The 20,235-nt window shown below is 41.0% G+C and overlaps 1 protein-coding gene across 1 annotated transcript; it reads right to left on the reverse strand.

Annotated features, from left to right (window-relative positions):
• Positions 1 to 1,705: 1,705 nt before the first annotated feature.
• Positions 1,706 to 19,663, reverse strand: Stoml3 (stomatin like 3). The gene is made up of 7 exons (XM_026408755.2): positions 19,612 to 19,663; positions 10,471 to 10,574; positions 10,317 to 10,389; positions 7,087 to 7,169; positions 5,029 to 5,232; positions 3,211 to 3,345; positions 1,706 to 1,933 (listed from the first exon to the last, which is right to left on the reverse strand). The coding sequence occupies exons 1-7, from the start codon at positions 19,661 to 19,663 to the stop codon at positions 1,706 to 1,708; spliced, it is 879 nt and encodes a 292-aa protein (XP_026264540.1).
• Between the last annotated feature and the right edge of the window lie 572 nt (positions 19,664 to 20,235).

The raw sequence follows: 20,235 nt of genomic DNA on the forward strand, positions 1-20,235 counted from the left end.
CATAGGTTATGAAACCAAAGGTGGAAGATGATCCTCATTTTGCATTCATATGCAGTTTGTGCCTGGGTCCTGACGGAATCTGAATGAGGAGAGGCTGGGGAAGTGATGGGAGCAGGAAAGTGAGGGCCAGAGGTTACATGGAGGGTGTAGAGTGTGAAAAAGACAGTGAAGCACCAAGGAAGTTGTGTTTGTACACATGCACATGTAGCCCAGGGTACTGCAGTGGTGACTGCTCTTCCAGAACCTAGAAGTTTGGTATTAAAGGCAAGAAAGGGAATTGGAGGCCTCTATCCCTCTTCCCCAAGTAAAACCCGATGATGTGTAAGAGCCAAGACTTTCAATTGAGACCTGGATTTTTAAAAATTCTGGTCCAACGTTCACTGACTGAGGGTCCCTGGACAAGTGATTTTTAACCTCTTAACATCACTTTCTCCTCTGTAAAATAAAGATATTTCTTGGCAGCCCCAAAGGGCAGAATTCAGTGTAACACAAAGTGGTCAATAAAAAGGAATATTTAAAACTTTTCCTGTTGGGGCTGGGGATGTGGCTCAAATGGTAGTGTGCTCACCTGGCATGTGTGAGGCCTGGGTTCAATCCTCAGCACCACCTACAAAGATGTTGTGTCCCCCGAAAACTAAAATAAATATTAAAAATTTTTAAAAAAATTTAAAAAAAATAAAACTTTTCCTGTTATATCCAAGTTGTAAAGGCGTACCTGTGTGTATGAATATGCACTGCTGTAGGAAAATAACAAATGAATCTGTAAATAAAAAAAATTCTAGCCCATTTCTCAAACCTGATCCCCAAAGAAAATTACACCTTGACAGCAAAAAAAACCTCCAACAAAGCATTGTTTTTAAGTACATTCACATGCTATGACTTCTTTATTTGTAGCAGGTTCTTTGGTGGAGGGGGAATGGTGTAGTTTGCCAATAATTCTGGGGTATGAGTGACTCTTGAGACTAACAGCAGAATGGAAACATGAACTTCAAAGGACAAGCTCCCCAGCGGTTCCAACCTCTGAAGCCTTTTATAAGCAGTCTCACTTGAAAGAAAATAATTGACAGGAGGGTCCACCTAACTGTGTCTTCTTCGGCCCTCTGACAACTGTGCTGGGAGGCTGAGGATTGGCCAACACTCCCAGCAAGACCTGCATTGCAGCAACAGACCTGGTGCCCTGAGCTGAGTGCAATTTGTCCTGCGGGGCCAGGCCGAGTTTGCAGCCAAAGTTTTTTATCTTTAATATCAAAATCAATCATAATTTTTAGCATGGAGGGGTTTTCCTGCAACTGTCAGAGATATAGCAAGTAATTCCTTCAGACATGGTGTGCACATGAGACTTGTTTTACTTTACAAGTGATCTAGAGTACTTCTTTTTAAAACAATTAGAAAGTAATTTTGCATCTTGGTCACAGTAACCAATGATTTCCTTCCCTAGTGTGAGAAAGTTCCTGCTATAACTCAGAATGACTATTCATTAATAATATAAGAATGTTGCAAAGTTGCTTATGTTTTATTACTAATATACAACCCTCATTTTCCTTTTTTATTTAATAGGCTCTACACATTTTCCCTGCTAATTATTCCAGCTATGGAGTGACTGTGGCATGAATTGTGCTATAATTTTCACTGCCTCTAACTGCTGGCTTCCCCCACAGGATTCAAAGAACTCTCTAAGCAGTGGACTGGCTACCTCAGGAGGACCTCAGGCTCTGTCATTAACCTTCTTGTGGTTATTGTCATAGCTGATACCACCAATGCCCTCCAGTATGTTCATGGGCAGAGGAAATACAATAGTAGAATTCTTCTCGGTGGCTACAGTGGTTAAGGTCTGCAGGTAACGCAGCTGAAGGGCTATGGGGGACTCGGACAGCACCATAGAGGCCGACTTCAGAGATTTAGAAGCATTCATTTCCCCTTCTGCTGCCAGGACCTAAAATGACAGAAATAAACACTTACAAATGTGACAAGAGTTTTCTTTTTCTGGGTCTGTGCTGATATAGGTCGCCCAGCCCCCTGCTTTGCCATACATGTTTCCTTGGCTTTTGGCTAGGATAAGAGTGTCACATCCTATGGTGAATGGAGAAACGAGGAGGTTGCACAGTGTCAGAATAGATGTTTTACAAATTATGACTACCTAGATTTCATTTTCAAACAAAAATGAAAGCACTCTCTTTAACACAAATAAATACTTGGCCATCCATCCGAGGAATGCTCTTAAAGCCTGGGGGGGCCTCACTGCCTACTGCATTCATTTTTAGAGAAGCCTAAAGTTCAAGGGCTCCAACCAGGTTTTTTGCTGTTTTCCAGTTATCATACAAGATGTTGTTATTTCATTCTATTGTCAACCTAGTCTCGTTCTTACAATGCAGGAATTGTTCCCAGTTCTCTGAGCTCTTGATTACAAGTAGTAGAAAGTGCCAGCCTGGGACTCTCTTCATACTCTGCTTTCCTAGTTCTCAGACTGCCCAGGAACAACTTGGCCAGGCTTAATCGCCCCCAGCGTGGGTACCCCGCTATCCGTGGGAGAGTGATGTCTTGTCCATCATTGCCAAGTTTCTGCTGGGAAACTGCTAGAACTCAGCAGATAAACCAAAGTACAGGATGGGTAAGGACAGAGAAAATAGCCTTGTCAGCTCACAAGTAAGATTCCCACGAGGCTGCTTGAAGGTTTCTGATTTCACTTGCTTTCTGATGCTTCAGGAAATCCATCAACACAAAGACTACAGATCCAACCGTTTCAAGGACATTCGGGGGAAAGAGTGGAGTTACATTTAGTAATTCTAACCTGGGTTGTGTTTGATTACTCCCTTTGAATCCGGTATCATGAAACACACCAAAACAATGGTGTTCACAAGACAGGCAACACGCCGGCTATATCTGAAACACCAGCTTTATAAAAAGGCTGGTCCCTGAATCCGGCCCAGATTCTGCTTCACTGGAGCTGAAGTGTTTTGCTACGTTCTCTAGGAGACTCTGGGGTGCAGCCAGCATTGGGCCCCACATTGCTAATTGTTCAACATGTTGCTGAGCATCCTCTTGACCTGTTGCTATGCTCATTACCTTCAGATCAAAAGAAATTCTCATTAAATCTGTGAACAAAGCCTTTCTTTAAAAATAACAGAGCAACCCTGATCTTCTGTTCAGCTCCATCTTTGTCTGCCCCAGCACCAGGAGCCTCCCCTGTCATGTACATGGAGTAGCCCTTACCCTGGCTCTGGCTTCCCGTGTGGCCTCGGCCTCAGCAGCCATGGATCTCTGCAACTGCACAGGAATCCGGACATCTTTGATTTCCACTCGGGCCACCCGGATCCCCCACAGCTCCGTGGCATCATCAAGCAAGGTCTGTTTGCGGATCAAAAGAAAAGACATTGATCAGAAGACAGGTGACTTGATGTTAAGTTTCTGATGCTTTGGGAAGGTAATTCTTCCCAAACCTATGGATCCCTTCTTGGAATTGAAGTGAATCCCTTGAAGGCTTCATGAACAAATCCTAATAAATTCAGTGAGTAGTCTACTAGAAGGTCCCACCCCTCAACCATCCCACAGGACACCAGCATATGATATCGGTATATGATGGGGATTGGGAACAATGCCTCAGATCCGCTGTCACTGATATCAAGCAGACCGCAATGGGTGAGCTTTTCAGAGACGCTTGAATTTTGTCCTGGCTCTGCCATTTGCAGCTATAATCACAGGACTAGCTTCTTAACCTCTCTGATTCTCAGTTTTCTCACCTATGAGCAGTTCCTGTCTGGACTGTCATGAGGATTCGTGTGAGGCTTTGAGATAATACATATGAAGTATATATCAATACTTAGCAATGACTCAGTGGATATTATTATTGGGTACTTTTCAAGCTATTATTTATCTTACTTTCCTTAATCCCTATCTGATGGCCAGTTTTAAACAAGTAACAAGATGTGTTTTCTTTTTTTTTTTTTAAGTAGGACATATTTTTAGGGTGCATTTTTAAAGAAGCTTACAGTAAAGATATTCTTGTCCTTTGTAAAACCTTAAAACTCTGAAAGACATCTAACTGGTTGTCCTGGGGAAGAAAGGACAAGAGTGCCTTTCCCTTCTGTGGGTTCTGCAGGACACCAAGAGTTGGTGAGACCTCACGAGAAGCCAGTGACCTGGCTTTAAATGGGAAACATTTGAGTTGTCAAACTCAGCAGGTTCTTAGAAAGGAGATGGGGACCTGTCATGCAGAATTGTCATCACCTCATAAAACCATGAGGTCTTGGCACAAGAGGCCAAGAATGACCCAAGTCCTAACTTACAGAAAGAAAGCTGAGAATCAAAATGCAACCAAGTTAAGAAAATACAGAAATGCAATTTATAAACTAGAATATACAAGAAATGAGGTCATACCTGCTCCATCTAGCTACCTGCAACCTGGATTACAGGTATCAGGGAAACAAGTGTTGTATATCTATTTAGAAATTAAAGATGGTAGGATTCCAGAAGGGTTCTACCATTCCTTTAAAAAATGAAGTCCCTATTATCATTATTACAATAATGATGATGATCAGTATCATTAATCTTGTTATTGATATTGGTGCCATGATGTAAATCTTTTCAGACAAGGCATATCTCTGCTGTCTCAGATCAATCCTCTTCTGACTTCCACACCCCACTAAAATGTAGGAATATAGGGGCTGCCTGGGAAATGGCTATACTTCCTCTGGAGTAATCTAAATTGAAAATAAAGACTGGTCTCTAACTTTCTCAGAAAAGGTACAACGTTAATCCGTGATTGTGAATTCCAAAGAAAGGGGATAAGGGGTACAATTCTCATAGCTCCTTTCTCCCACCCAGATATTTAAGTCTATGCCTTGTAATAAGTAAACAAAATCACCAATAGAACCCCACCCCTCTAGCATAGCTCTGTGTGTGGTGTGTGTGTGTGTGTGTGTGTGTGTGTGTTGTGTGTGTGTTAACACACGTTGAGGGGGTACATCGATAGTCTCTGATAATTAGGAAAAATTAACTATGGGGCAGAGTATTAGTTCTTGGAGTCCTCACCTGGATGCTGTGGGCAATCTCTTCGCGCCCTGCTAAGATCTGAGACAAGGTCTGTGTCCCTAAGACATTTCTCAGAGTGGTTTGAGCCAGCAGAAACGTGGCTTGGTGAACATCGTTGACATTAGCCACCGCTGAGACAGCACTGTAGATTCTGTAGTAGACAACTCCATCCACCTGAGTAGTCACAGAGTCTCTGGTGAGGATCTATAGAGCAAAAACAAGGCAAGATCACACGTGAGTTGCATTCACAGCAATGGAAAGAGTGATAGCCAACCCCTAAAGCCCTTCTCCACAGGAAAGTGTTAATTACAGTTCATGCCAACAGTCACCAAATCCTGTCCTGGGTTGAATATAACCTCATCCTACTCAGTAACAACACTCCAACCCAGATCTGGTCCCTATCGACCCCTGTAACTTCATCTTAGAGAATATTTACATCCCATAGGCAGAAGCTCTTGACTTGCCAAGGTAAGAATAGAGACCCCCATTTTAAGGATTGGTAGAACTCTTTTGGAATTCTATCATCTTCTATTTCTAAGTAGATGGAGAACACTTGTTTCCTGATACCTGTACTCTACTTGGTTTTCAGTTTTCAGATGTGGTGAAGCAATACTGCTTAGAAAACATAGATGGCACCAGAGACCGTGTTCTCTATTTAAGTAAAGCACAACTGATTCGGATTTGTAGAGAAGCTCAGCATTGATCAATCTGAATAATGTGACAAGGTATTTTGGAGCAAATGAGTGATTTGTGCGTGGATCCTGGAAAACAGAGGCCAGAACTGTCCACAACGGAGCCAGAAAATTTCTCCTCTAGGTCAGCAAGCATTCCAGGTGCTGTGATGGAGCTGAATTCTGCACTCAGTCCTGTGGTTCCTGACAGAGGCCCTGGAGATGTCGTTGAGTCTTGATTGAGTGTCCTGTCTTTTCATTATCTCTGCCCTCCCCCTAAGTCCTTCTCCCATTCTAGATCCTACTCACAGTTATTACCCCTCCTCCTTAGGTCACTTTGGTTATGAGAAAGCAAATTAATCATTAGTAACTCTGACTTTGCTAGTATCCAGTTATTAGTTTTGGTCATTCATTATAGTATTCCAAGAATCATTTGAAATCCAAATACAGGTAAGCCCTTCACAACCTCTGCTCTGTCTCCACACCTGTCTGCTCTGTTGCATCCAAACATAAACCAACTTAAGGTCAAATGCAAAGGTGAGCGGGGCACAGTGGTGCATGCCTATAATCCCAGCAGCTCAGGAGGCTAAGGCAGAAGGATCATGAGTTTAAAGGTAGCCTCAGCAATTTATTAAGGCCCTAAGCAACTCAGTGAGACCCGATTTCAGGGGTGAGTTGTTAAGTGCCCCAGAGTTCATTCCCCAGTAGAAAAAAAAAAAAGCAAAGGGGATTAATACAGGTATTACTTTAAAAATCTTAGAAAATGGGGCTGGGATTGTGGCTCTGTGGCGGAGTGCTTGCCTAGCAGATGGGAGGCACTGGGTTCAATCCTCAGCACCACATAAAAACAAATAAATAAAGTTATTATGTCTATCAACTGCTAAAAGATGATGATGGCAAGGATTATAAAATAACCAAACACTGCTCTCTGCCCCCATTCTCCTCAGCTCTTTGTATGGTGAGTTATCTGTCTCTCTCAAGCATCTGTTTAGTCATTCTCCAACCCAGCTTCCCTGCCAACTGTCTTCTCTCAGACTTTCTTTTATCTGGTCATTCTGAGCCTTCTAGTATTTTCTAATGTTTTTATGAGTGCAATATACTTATACATAATAGTGGGGTTTATTTTGACATATTCCTACATGCATGTAATATAAATTGATCCAGGTCATTTAGTGTTTCAAGTCTTCTAGTTCTTGGGTCTTGCCCTGGATTCCTTTGGCAAAACAAAAAGCCCAGTAGTTTAGGAGCCACCTACAACACTCAGAGCAGGTCCCTGGGGATTCAGTTCATTCTCCTCTTATTGTTCAAAAACATACTGTAAGAATTTGATTGCCCGTGTAATGGAGATGTCGGTTTTATTTCTAGTAACAAATCTATAACCTTTTACCTCTTGTGGAGGAATGTTGCAAGTAACTGTTCGGAGATCAACTTTGACAAACACATCTATGCATGGCAGGACCAGGATCAGACCTACAAAACAGAAAATTCATTAAATTTTTACCTATTGATAATAATTAAAACAAATAGCATCCCAGCTGTTTGGTACATCATTTTCACAGGGCTGTATATGTTTTAGATGATCTTCAATATGAACACATTCAACTTTGGGGATTAAAAAAATAAAAAGAATTGCCTAAGAATTAAAGTCTTTTGGTAAAATGCTAATGATCCTTGGCATTTGATCTTCGATTTTTAAAAACAATCTATTTCTTTCTTTCTAAGTGTTTAATTTGATGTTGATTTAAAAGGACATTTTGGAAATTGGTTTTCTTATAATAAAGGTACAATATAAAAAATTCAGGAGATAGACTTTTGGTCTTGAATATTAGTGAGTGCCAACATTCTCAGCATCTTCAAGTGTATTGAAGGAATAATTGAACTAAAATTTTCCCAAAGCTGGGCATGATTGTGCACACCTATAATCCCAGTTACTTGGTAATCTGAGACAGGCGGACAAGGCCAACCTGGAAAACATAGTGAGACCTTGACTCGAAACAAATTTTTTTTTTTTTTAAGCACTAGGGTTATAGTTTGGGGATAGAGTGTGCTGTTCGCATTCTTGAGGCCCTGAGTTCAATCCCCATCACTGAAAAATAAAAAAAAAAAGAAGAAGGAGGAGGAGGAGGAGGAGGAGGAGGAGAAGAAGGAGGAGGAGGAGGAGGAGGAGGAGGAGGAGGAGGAGCAGGAAGAGGGAGGAGGAGGAGAGGGGGAGGAGGGGAGAAGGAGGGGAGCACGAAGAGGAGAGGAGGAAGAGGAGGAGGAGGAGAAATAAATCATCCCAGGGTCTCAGATTTCCTGAAACCAATGCTTTGCAAAACATAGTCATATTCTGGTTCGAGGACAATAACATTCTGTGATTGTAAACACTTCTCTCTGCATGGTGAAGCATTGGGGTCGTCAGAGAGGTGTGGGTATAAAAGAACTCATTAGAGGACCCTGTGAATCCTCAGCATTACACTGAGGATGTTCTTTCTTTATTATAAGAATTACAAGGATGAGAACCACAAGGCTTGTCAGCAGGATGGGGACACTAATCCATTTCTGCTTATCAGGAAAGTTTTGTGTGACTGTTTTTGTTCTCAGGTTAAGTAAGCACCATGAGAAGGAACAGCAGCACAGGCAGAGTACACTACTGGAATGTTCTCTCCCTTTTGGTCTCTAAACATTTCTGAGACTTGTGGTAAGAACGGCTGCCCTATTTATTTGCTTTTTTGGTATCAGGTCTCTGTGGTTAAGAGCACGGCCCTGAGAGCTTCTGGAGTTAAGTCCTAGCCTTGCCACTTTGTACCCTTGTGACAGGGAACATTCACTCAACTTTTCTGAGCTTTGGTGGCTTAATACATACAAGATGGTAGGAATAGGTATGTAATAGGTGCTCAAGGAATCGAAGTTCTTATTGTAAATACTTTTTATTATTGAAGAATAATTTGCAATTTGCAAAAGTGGAGAAGTTTTCCGTTAGCAATTTGGCTCGTCTCCCTTTTGTCCTTATGACATGCTGAGGTAACTCATTAGCCCCAGAGACACGTATGACGACGTTGGTTATCCTGGGACATTAAGTAGCAAAATCTTCTGGGAAAATTCATTTACAAGAGACACATTTTTCTCCAGAGTCCTCCAAGTTGTGGCTTTCCCGCCTCTTTCACATCATTATTATAATCTGAGCACCCAGGAACAGGATAACTTTGTTCTATTTTTCCTCTGTTGGATGATTCTTACATTTGCTGTCTTGGCAAACTCGTAAGAACATCCCTAATGCATAATGGATGTTGCTCTCTTTTCCTTGGGTTCTTTATGAAATTCGACAAGTAAGATTATATTACTTAAAATAGCCAAGTGTCACTCACAAGTTTCACCTTTTGAAGCATCTCAGTTTTTTTTTCATGTAGCAGGTATCCGACCAAATACAAAATACACAGAATATCACTATGCATTAAAACCTTTCTAACCCCAGAGATTTTTTAGTGCAGATAGAAAGACAAAATTTTACTTAAATATACCATAAGAGGAAGCCAAAAACAAATGTTACCAGAGAAATAGAGCTAAAAAAACATCATCTCTTAAGATGCTTTTTGATAGTCTTTTAAGAATATTAAAATTAACCACATGGAATTGCCATTTTTGTGAACCAAAACAAATAATAGCAATTTTGTATGGTTCAACTAAATATACACCGAGACTTTGTGAGAATTAAATCAATATCTTATTTCTAAGAAGTTTAGAAATAAGATATTGAACTGACACCCTCACCTTCACCCTGGTCAAAGAAAAAAAATCTTTTTGTAACATGAACAGTTTGGAATGTTTTTCCTTCTAAAGTTCTAGAGAAAAGATGAAAATGAAACTACACTAGATATCAAAAAGCCTGAAAGTTCATCTTTGCCTCCAACTGTGAGAATGGTCTTAGGTAAACCATGAGACCTATGTTGGCTTCAGTTTCCTTATTTTCAAAACCAGGGGACCAGACAAAGGGAGTCATAGTATGGCCTCCAGCTCTGTTGGTCTGTTGGTCTACTTGCCATGAAAGGAAATTACCTTTTACTCTTCCATTAGCCCTTTTCAAAGAGTAAGAATCAAATCCCAACCACTTGAATGTTGGCTCCAAATACCTTAATGGTATATGTTGGCCATTTACTCTTTTTGGGGGGTTGAGCTCAGGGGCACTCCCCCAGCCCTATTTTGTATTTTATTTAGAGACAGGGTCTCACTGAGTTACTTAGTGCCTCGCTTTGGCTGAGGCTGGCTTTGAACTCACCATCCTCCTGCCTCAGCCTCCTGAGCAGTGGGATTACAGGCATGTGCCACCAAGCCCAGTCATTTACTCTTTCCCCTTGTTGTCCTGACATGCTCTTATTGGACCTGGTAAACCGTGTCCACCAGCTTGGCTCACATTCACAGCCTCTCTCAGGGGAAGAGTTTGGAAACGGATCCAGATTTCGAATCTCTCAAACTGGTGGCCACTCCCAGGAGGGCACATCCTTCTATTATACAGAAGAGCTCCAGTTTCCTGGGATTTTGCTTTGAGTTCCAGTCGGTGCCACCAGGAAAAATAGTGGTGGTGGCAGCAGAAGTAAGGGATGCCCGTGATCCTCAACAGGAGTAGCCACTGTGTCATACCTGGTCCCTTGGCTTTGTTGGCTTGGATGCGTCCCAGTCGGAATACAACAGCGCGCTCATACTCCTTAATGATCTAAGAGGTTAAGGGACAGCATTTAGTCTTAATGGTTTGCTGGCTAATACGGAGAGCCCCATTTAATTCCCAGGGTATTACCTTCAAGCACATCCATATGGAGATGGGGAAGGTAATGATCATCAACAGGAAAGAGATGGAAAACAGGATCCAGCCACAGACACCCAGCTGTTTTTTGTTGATGCCTAGGAAATGAGAAAGAAGCAAGCCTGTGATTGGTGCAATTCTTTCAAGAGGCCTCCAGCTGAGTAGGTGAGTGCTGAGAGCCATTGCCAAGTAGGAATGACACATGGCAATTTCTTTGTCAGCCTACTCCATGTTGCTTAGAGGAAGGACTCTCCATTGTGGTAATGGGCTTGCCTTTGGACCCAGGTCATTTGCAGTGACATTGCATGTATGCTTGAGTAAGGTGACCTTGCTCAAGGACCAGGGCGGATCCAGGTTTAGGGCTGATCAGGTTTTAGGGAGTATCCTGCTCCTTGGGTTTAGGGCGGTTCCAGGTTTAAGGTGTACCCTGCTGGGAATAGGGCGTATCCTGCTGCCTCAGGCATGCCCGCTCCTAGAGTTCCCATTGAGTTCTCCCGGGATTCACAGAGTATTTGAGATTCAGAACGTGGATTTCCCCAGAACGTGTGGAGAGTGCCGGTGTGAGTTCGGGAATAAAGAGTTGCTGTTTGAATCTACAAGGGGTGAGTGGCTCGTGATTTTGTGCCCAGCCAGACTGCGGCAGGTGAGGAAACTATCCAGAGGGCTGGTAACGCAACTGAGGAGACCCAAATCCATCCATACCCCTGAATGTAGACAAGCACACAATGTTTTCAGGTTTTTAGATACTGAAACTGATCTGTTCCTTCCAAGAGAAGTCTCATAGCAATCAACAGCAATAATTATCATTGTATTTCTATACAGCAGACATGGTTTATTATTCTCAAAAGAAAAAAAAATTGTTTTTCTCAGAATATGGTCCAATGGATCACCCACATCAGAACCTTCAGATTCTTGAGCCTCATGAATTCTCCAGGTGAAATTCAAAATAACTTAGAGGTAGGTAGATAGGTAGGCAGGTACTATTATCCCCAGAGGGCAACAATGTAGCACATAGAAGAACTTTTCTTATTTTTTTTAACTAGGGACTGAACCCAGAAGTGCTTAACCACTAAGCTTATACCCCCAGTGCTTTTCATTTTTTATTTTGAAAGAGGGCCTCACTAAGTTGGTGAGGCTGGCCTCAAACGTGCAATCCTCCTGCCTCAGCCTCTGGGGTCACTGGGATTACAGATGTGTATAGCGCCTGGCTGTGGAAGTATATTTTGAAGAGCCTTTAGGTATCAGTTTCTATGCAAGTCTCTTAGCAATTATATGACCTTACATAAATCACTCAATCTCTGTGGGTCTCTATTTCTTCATCTGTAAAATGGGGATTGAAATTACCTACTTCGGAAGATTTCATGACTAATTAGATAACTCGTCATGCATTGCCATCTCCATTAGTAAACTTGGATTACCACTACTATTCCTATTTTATGGATGGACAGGAATTCCAAGGACTTGTCAGATCTTGATAGCTGATATTTTTCACTTTTCATGGAACTTTGTTATATTGACTTATTGCATTAAATTTCTTTTGGTTAATCACACATTATGATGGCAAGGGTACTTTGTCTTCATGAATACTGCCTTGCAATGAGATGAAACTGAATTCAAATCCTACCTCAATCACCTAAAACTGTAGTTTTAGTTACATCAATACATAATTTTTCAGATGCTTATTTGGAAAACATGCGTGTCTGATTGATCCTCTTATTTTAGAATTCTCTATGCTCACCACTCTATGCCCTGCCCCCGCCCCCTTTCTTTTTTCTTTTTTTTTGCACCAGGGATTGAACTAAGCAGCACTCAACCACTGAGCCACATCCCTGGCTCTATTTTGTATTTTATTCAGAGACAGGGTCTCACTGAGTTGCTTAATGCCTCACTTTTGCTGAGGCTGCCTTTGAACTCTCCATCCTCATGTGTCAGCCTCCCAAACCGCTGGGATTACAGGCCTGCATCACTGCACCCAGCAAAGTTTCTCCCTTTCAATCCTCACTTCCCCATTCTCCTTGACAACCATCCCCATTCTCATCCCCACATCTCTCCCCACTGAGGCATATTCTCCCCACCGACTAGAGAACAATCGTATTGATTAGTTGTCTCCACCCAGGAAATTCCTTAAATACCATGTTATCTCCATCTCAGTAAAAGCTTTAACAACCCACCTGATTGCCCAGGTTACAGACTCAGGGCATCATTTCCTCTTCCCTATTGGACACCAAAGTCTCTGAGCCTAAATGATGTCTCCTCAAAAGCATCCCTACTTAGCCATTTCACTGCTATTGATTCAGTGGGACCTGAGCCATATTTGTTAATCCTTAGAAGAGTCCTAGGCTTTTGCTCTTGCAAACAGTGCTATGATGAATGTCTTTAAACATCTGTTGTTTTTGTTGTTTGTTTTTGTTTGTTTGTTTTTGTTTTGTGCCCTGTGTAGGATAAATATCTAGCAGTGGATGTGTTAGGCCAAATGAACTAGTATTTATGATTTTGATCCATGGTAAATGTCCTTCAAAAAGTCTGTACCCACCTGTATCTGCACTAACAGTGTTCATCTTATTCTTATAAGATAACTTTGAGTTTCTCAATTGTTGTATTCTCATAGGTGAAAAGTATCTAAGTTCTAGATACATTATTTCAGTACTAAAAACTTTTGAGTAAAAATATTCTTTTATAGGGTTCTTTTTTAGACTATTATGATGTGGGATAAAAAAGATACTTTGTGCATTCTCAAAAAAAAAAACAACTTTGTTGTATTATATGGATTAGCACATTTTTTACCTTTTGTAACATAGCCCATATCTTCTCATTGAAAAAAAAAATCTAAAGATATAAAACTAAAGACTTCCCTACTTCCCCCTTCTCAATTCTGCTTTCATCTAGAGAAATTCCGTAGTTATCATCAATTTGGTGTATGTCTTTAAGGACCAATCACTATATATTTGCACACTATATATTTACATTTAGAAAATATTTGGCTTGATTTCCAGATTTATATATTTATTTATTTATTTATTTATTTTGATAAATGTACCACACAGTACCCAAGCAAATTGGTGCAGCCAATTTGGAAGCAATATGGAAAATTCCTTGGAAATCTGGGAATGGAACCACCATTTGACCCAGCTATTCCTCTCCTCATTCTATACCCAAAGGACTTAAAAACAGCATACTACAGGGACACAGCCACATCAATGTTTATAGCAGCAAAATTCACAATAGCTAAACTGTGGAGCCAACCTAGATGCCTTCAGTGGATGAATGGATAAAAAAATGTGGCACATATACACAATGGAATTTTACTCAGCATTAAAAAAGAACAAAATCGTGGCATTTGCAGGTAAATGGATGGTACTGGAGAAGATAATGCTAAGTGAAGTTAGCCAGTCCCCAAAAAACAAATGTCAAATGTTTTCCCTGATATAAGAAGGATGACTCATAGTGGAGGAGGGAGGGAGAGCCTGGGAGGAATTGATGAATTCTAGATAGGGCAGAGGGGTGGGAGGGGAAGAGAGGAGGCAGGGGATTAGCAAGGATGGTGGACTGTGATGGACATCATTATCCAAAGTACATGTATGAAGACTTGAATTGGGTGTCAACATACCTTATATACAAACAGAGATATGAAAAATTGTGGTATATATGTGTATTTAAAATTGTAATGCAAAAATAAATAAATAAATAAATAAACAAAATCGTCTTCTGTAAAAAAAAAAAAAAAAACAAACAAAAACCCTAATCAACTTTTATATCTTTCCAAATCATTACATACTCATCTACCTTAGCCATACTCTCCCATCTTAAATCTGTGTTTTGGCTTATTAGCCATTCTCCTGTCGATTGACATTCAGTTTACTTGCAGTTTTCGCCTTTACAAACAAAGCCGCAATAACTGTGCTTGTACCTGCCTTGAAGGTCAATAGGCATTTCCATGGAATCTTGATAAAAGTGCTGAGAAGGCACATAGTTCTGCCATCCTTGGTGCCTTTCCTCCCTGCTGACACTGTGGTATTTGGTATTCAGACACCTTGGGTGATTCTGGGGTCTGATGTTACCAGCACAGCTCGGTCTCACTGTGTAGCTGAGATTTCAGAAAGGATACTTGATGCCCTGAGCTAAATTCTGGACATTTTCCAAAGAGCCTCAACCTCAATACCAAGCTGCATAAGAATTTATCACAGAGAAAACTATAGGGCTCCCCGGAGTCCCAGCAAGCCCTCCCATCATTACATGTCCACGGGAGGCTGGACTCCGTTAGGTAAGAAGCATGCTGAGAGAGAAAGGAGAGGACAATGTGATTAATTTTCTAAGATTTACAGCTGAGCATTAGAATTATCAGTGCCTCTGCTGCTGGGAGAACTGGAGGGGCCTCCAGGTATTATCAGCTGTGCTAAAGTGGGGCTTTGAGCCTTTGTGCACCACCCTGCAGCCTCCCAGCTCAGCCTAAGGAGCTTTCACAGCCCTGGGGGAGACCCCAAGGTACTATCTTTGTAGCTTCCAAGGGAACAAATCTTTCAGGTAACCTTTTCACCCCCTACATCCATTCCCACCAGGAAGTTATACTGAGAACTGGATTTGAGGATTATAATTCTGTATGAAATGAAATGCTTTTGCTAGCTGTGGAAGACCTTCAGAAACTGCCCTACTGCCTTCAGGTCAACCTAGCAAGGCTCCTGCTAGAGCCCTCCCTAGAGGCTGAGAGGATGATGGAAGAAAATACCAAAGCTCTGACCACACCCAATCGTCTGCTTTATCGAAATCCACCAATGTATGTGCAACAGAAAAGAAAGAAAAAATGCAGGAAAACCAAGTCTTTGGTTCAGAACTACTAAATCAGAGGTGGATGGTGATCTTATCATCCAGGCTAGCCCTGTGAGAGCACAATATGATGTTATCCTGAGAGTCTTCTAAAAGATGTACATTTCAGTTCCAGAATCTGTGCTTAGCAGTTGAAACATACGGTTTCACAGTGGATTAAAACATATCATCCACTGTGATTTCCTTTCACCATTTGGTTTCTTTATAAAGAAATACTTAGGATATATTTTGAAATAGAACATTCAAAAAATTGCAAAAATAATGCAGTTAATGCCTTATACCCACCACCCAGCTTAAGAATTTAAGCATTGCCCACAAAGTGCAAGCCCCCTCGTATAGCCTGGTCCCCAGCACCCGTCTCCCAGTCATGCCCCACAGCTCCCTTTTTATGATTTCCATTCTTTCCAGCCCAATGCAGCTACAACCCCAAGGCTACCATTTAGAAACAGGCTTGACACACAGGCTCTTAGCACAGCAAGCATTCAGATTCTCAGGTGGCAGGGATCACAGTGGTCTCCATTATGGGTCCAGTGACCCAGCAAACATGCTAACATGACTAGAGAAGGACATTCAGGTTTTCGCATATATTTATCCTTTTGCCTTTGGGTCCCCAGCCCCCCCTCTTGCATGGCACATCCTCCCCTATGTCACCTAGCCTCAGGGCTCAACTTACATCACTTTCTTTCCTAGGAAGGTGACTCTCATCCCCACCTTTGGATGCCCCTCTTTTAATTTCTGAGCCTACCTCTGTCATCCCTTTTCCTATTTCATTGTCATTTTTCTCGTTAACTCCTGTGTCTTCCCTATACATTTTTAGTGCATTGAAGGTAGGTGTTTTATTCTTATGTCTTCCCCTCCTGACCCACAGTAGATGCCATACAAGTGAAGTGAACGGTGCCCGGGTACCCACTTTGAAGTCTCAGAATAATGCTCAGTAACATAACAGAGTTGGAACTGCTCTTGTCTGGAAATAATGATCCATCAGACGAGATTCTGTTTTCTCCCAAGAGAGTCAATTAAGCTGAGAACCTTATGCCCTCGCATTTTCTCTGTCGTGCTTTCTCCCTCTCTGTCCCCGCACCCCCACATCATTATGAGAAGAAAATAAAGAGAAAATGTTTTCCTTGCATCATTCTCTACTGTCCCCATGCTCCCCACATTTCCAATCCTCTCTAAAATAACAGCACTGCTAACAACAAGTACAAGCACTTTGTCCTTAAGATTTAAGCTTAAATATGCTCATGATGGTGTCATTTCTACCGGCAGTAAAGTCGAAAACACCTGGAGAGCACAACAATGGCGGGATAATTAAGTGACCCCTGACACACACACATACACACACACACACACACACACACAGTGTTTCATGTTATGCATAATTGCTTTAAAATTTTAAAAAAGAAACATGGGGAAATCATTATGGTAAAATGTTAAGAGAAACATGTAGTAGAATTTTATGTAGTAAGATTTTATGGCCAGTAAGATCCCAATTATAGCAATACCTGCATGCATAGAAAGAATTTTAGAAAAAAATTAACCAAAATATGAATCGTGGTTTTTTTGAATGGTGGAAATTCTTTCTTTCGTTTTTTTTTTAATTTTCTTAATTTTTGATAGGCTTAAAATTCTGAATTTTCTGGGTTTTAATATAATTTTTTAATATTTATTTTTTAGTTGTACACAATACCTTTATTTTGTTTATTTGTTTTTATGTGGTGCTGAGGATCGAACCCAGGGCCCCACACGTGAGTGTTCTACCGCTGAGCCACAACTCTAGTCCTTTAATATAATTTTTAAAAGTAAATTCAAAATAAAAAGCATGTCAAGTGAAAAAAAAAGTTTTTTTTGTTTGCAGAAAAGAGAAGATCAGATTATTTCCTGGAGAAAAATAAAAAGTGTTTGGAGTGAAACAATCACCTTCCCTGGGTTTGGCAAGGTGTATTAACAATTCTCTCTATTCACCTTCAATCCTGTGAAGATTAAACTGGCAACAGAATTCAGCAGCTTTCTGGTTCTTTCTGCTGAGAATCAAGGGTTTTGAGCATCAAACATAAAATCTAAGTAAAACCCTAGGGGTAAACACTTTCTTTTCATCATCTGAAATTCATTTTCCCTCTGTGTTTTTCTCTGAAATAGGTATGAACCTATTTCAAAAAGAACATTTTTCAGGAAAGTTCAAAATTGCTTAAAAGAAATACAGTGGTCAGAAAACATAGGCTCTGGCAACTTCTCTGGAGCTGGTTTAGTTGCAGGATCTCAAACCCAGCTGGACCTAGAGTACTAGAATTTTTAGGAGGGAGGGACCAGTTTGCATTTAGACAAGCTCCCCAGAAAGTTTTTTTTTTTGCATATTAATGTTAAGAAGAATATTTAAGACTTGGGTATTCTAGATTCCAATTAATTTCACTTTGAAAAAAAAGGGGGCAGGAGTGTCAAAAACTAGTGAGTGGCAGTGTGCTAGGAAGTGTTTAACAACATGGTTACTGGGAGGGGGCAGCCCTCATTTGTAGGCACTTCTAATCATGTGAATAACACCTTCACCCCTCAGCCCCCAAGCACCAGTTGATTCTAATGCATCCTTGTGACATCATGAACTTGAAGTTAGAGATGTGCATGAGTGTTTTTTGGTTTTTTTGTTTTTAGTAGGGGGTACTGGGGATTGAACTCAAGGGCACTTGACAACTGCACCTCCCCAGGCCTATTTTATATTTTTTACTTAGAGACAGGGTCTCACTGAGTTGCTTAGCACCTCACTTTTGCTGAGGCTGGCTTTGAACTTGAGATCCTTCTGCCTCAGCCTCCCAAGCTGCTGGTATTACAGGCATGAGCAGTACACCTGGCATGGGTCGTTTTTAAAGCTGGCACATGCCAGCAGCAAACTACTGGTAAGACCACTGCTGGGGGTGATGGCAAGGACTCAGTTCTCATTTAATTCCCTCATCACCTTCAAGTAGGAATTCCTGTACTACGTAGAGGACTGTCTAGTGCATCCTACTTGGAGGAAAGTGAGGGCAAACTTACTCCACAAACCTCAAAGAATAGTCAAAATGATCCAAAGCCACAGGAAACTGTAAACTGTAAACTAGAAGTTCTAGTCCTGTTTTTTCTGCCATAGTGCAAATTTTCCGTTACAATAAAAGATCAAAACCAAGAAAACTTATGAATGCTTTCAAATATCTCACTGGTGATGCAACTTCAATCCTGCCACCTTCCCAGCCACTGTCTTAACCTGTTAGAACGGAATCTTTACTGTCTCAAGGAACATCTTGTTTAAAAAGATGACAAAGGGTATCCTGGAAGAGACCTCCACCTCCACTACCATTTCCAGGTGGTATCTGCTGCCTGCAGCATATCAGTGTAGCTATGCTTACTTCAACAGTGTAAGTAAATGACTTTAAAGTACACTTTTTCTTTTATAAATTAATAATAATAAATGTGTTCTCAATTTCCAACTTAGACTACGACTTTTTGGTCACATAAGGTATAAAGTGTGCATTAGATACATATGCACATATGCATACCATCAACACCATCATCATGGTTTTCCGGACCTTCAAGGATTTTCTGAGGTTTTTGGTACCACGGATTGAACTCAGGGACACTTGACCACAGAGCCACATGCCCAGCCCTATTTTGTATTTTACTTAGAGACAGGGTCTCACTGAGTTGCCTTAGCACCTTGCTTTTGCTGAGGCTGGCTTTGAACTTGTGGTCCTCCTGCCTCAGCCTCCCAAGCCTCTGGGATTATAGGTGTGCGCCACTGTGCCTGGCTGGACCTTCAAGTTTTTAAACCCTCTAAGACTCAGTCTTCTCATTTGTAAAGTCAGATTACAAGAGGATCTACTTCAGAAGTACTATAAGATTTGAAAACATAACGTAAGCAAACTATTCTCTAATATTTAATAGTATGTAAGGTAGCAGTTGGTACTTAAGGGCTGGTTTCATTTTCCACAGCTTCTCTGCATTTATCAAACATGATGAAACTCAAACCATCTTTTTTTTTTTAATCACAGCATTGCCAGATGTATTTGAATACATTTTTAATATATCTTTGCTATTTAATGTGAAAAAAGGAATGCAAATATAAACATCAATTCCATCTCAAAATGAAGAGAAGGAGCAAATTATAGACGGTCACTCAAGAAGCAAATAGAACCAACATAAGCAAGGAATCCAAAATCATGGGCTCTAAATGGAATTGGAGCCAATTTCAATGCCTATACCCCATGCTTACTCTGTAACTCTAAGCTGTAATTCTTGCTTTGCTTCAGCTCTGTAACATTAACGTGCTTAAAACAGGAGAGAGGAACATACCCACTAAATTGTCTTTATCCTGCTTCTCAGGTGAAGACATCCCAGCATCCATCTCATGCTTGGGAAGCTTTTATACTTGGCAACTTTTCATGGGTGTAGAGCCAGGCCTGGACTGTGGGCAGCACGTCAGATGTGCTTGCGAGAAGGCAGAACAGAAAGAGTGAGAGAGAGCCAGGGAATTCCTGCTCTTGAGTGAGCACCCTGAGGACTAGTTACCCTGGTGAAGGAAGCCCAGTAACATAAACAAAAGACTTATCTCATGAGTTCACAGTGTCTTTGTTCATAGAGGAAATCCAAAAGAATATGAACTCCTGGTGGTCTCGTGTTTCCTATAAGATATAACTGTGTAATTCTCTGTGTCATCTGTGTTTCATGAAACGTTTCTGTGTACCTTGTGGAATTGGTCACTATCATGAAATGCCTGATACACAAGGCAAGTATATCCATCCTTACGTTTTAAAAAAGGAAACTTAATCCAATTCATGCAACACAATACAGTGAGACATCTTTTAAAACTTATGTCTAATGCTGTTATCTTCCTTCTTAAAATAATCCAAGATGGTATAAACTATTAGGACAGTAAAGACCAAAGATCTGAATGTTCTAGAAGATCCTGCTGGTCTG

This window comes from Urocitellus parryii, chromosome 2, assembly GCF_045843805.1.
Source record: "Urocitellus parryii isolate mUroPar1 chromosome 2, mUroPar1.hap1, whole genome shotgun sequence".
NCBI classification, from domain to species: Eukaryota; Metazoa; Chordata; class Mammalia; order Rodentia; family Sciuridae; genus Urocitellus; species Urocitellus parryii.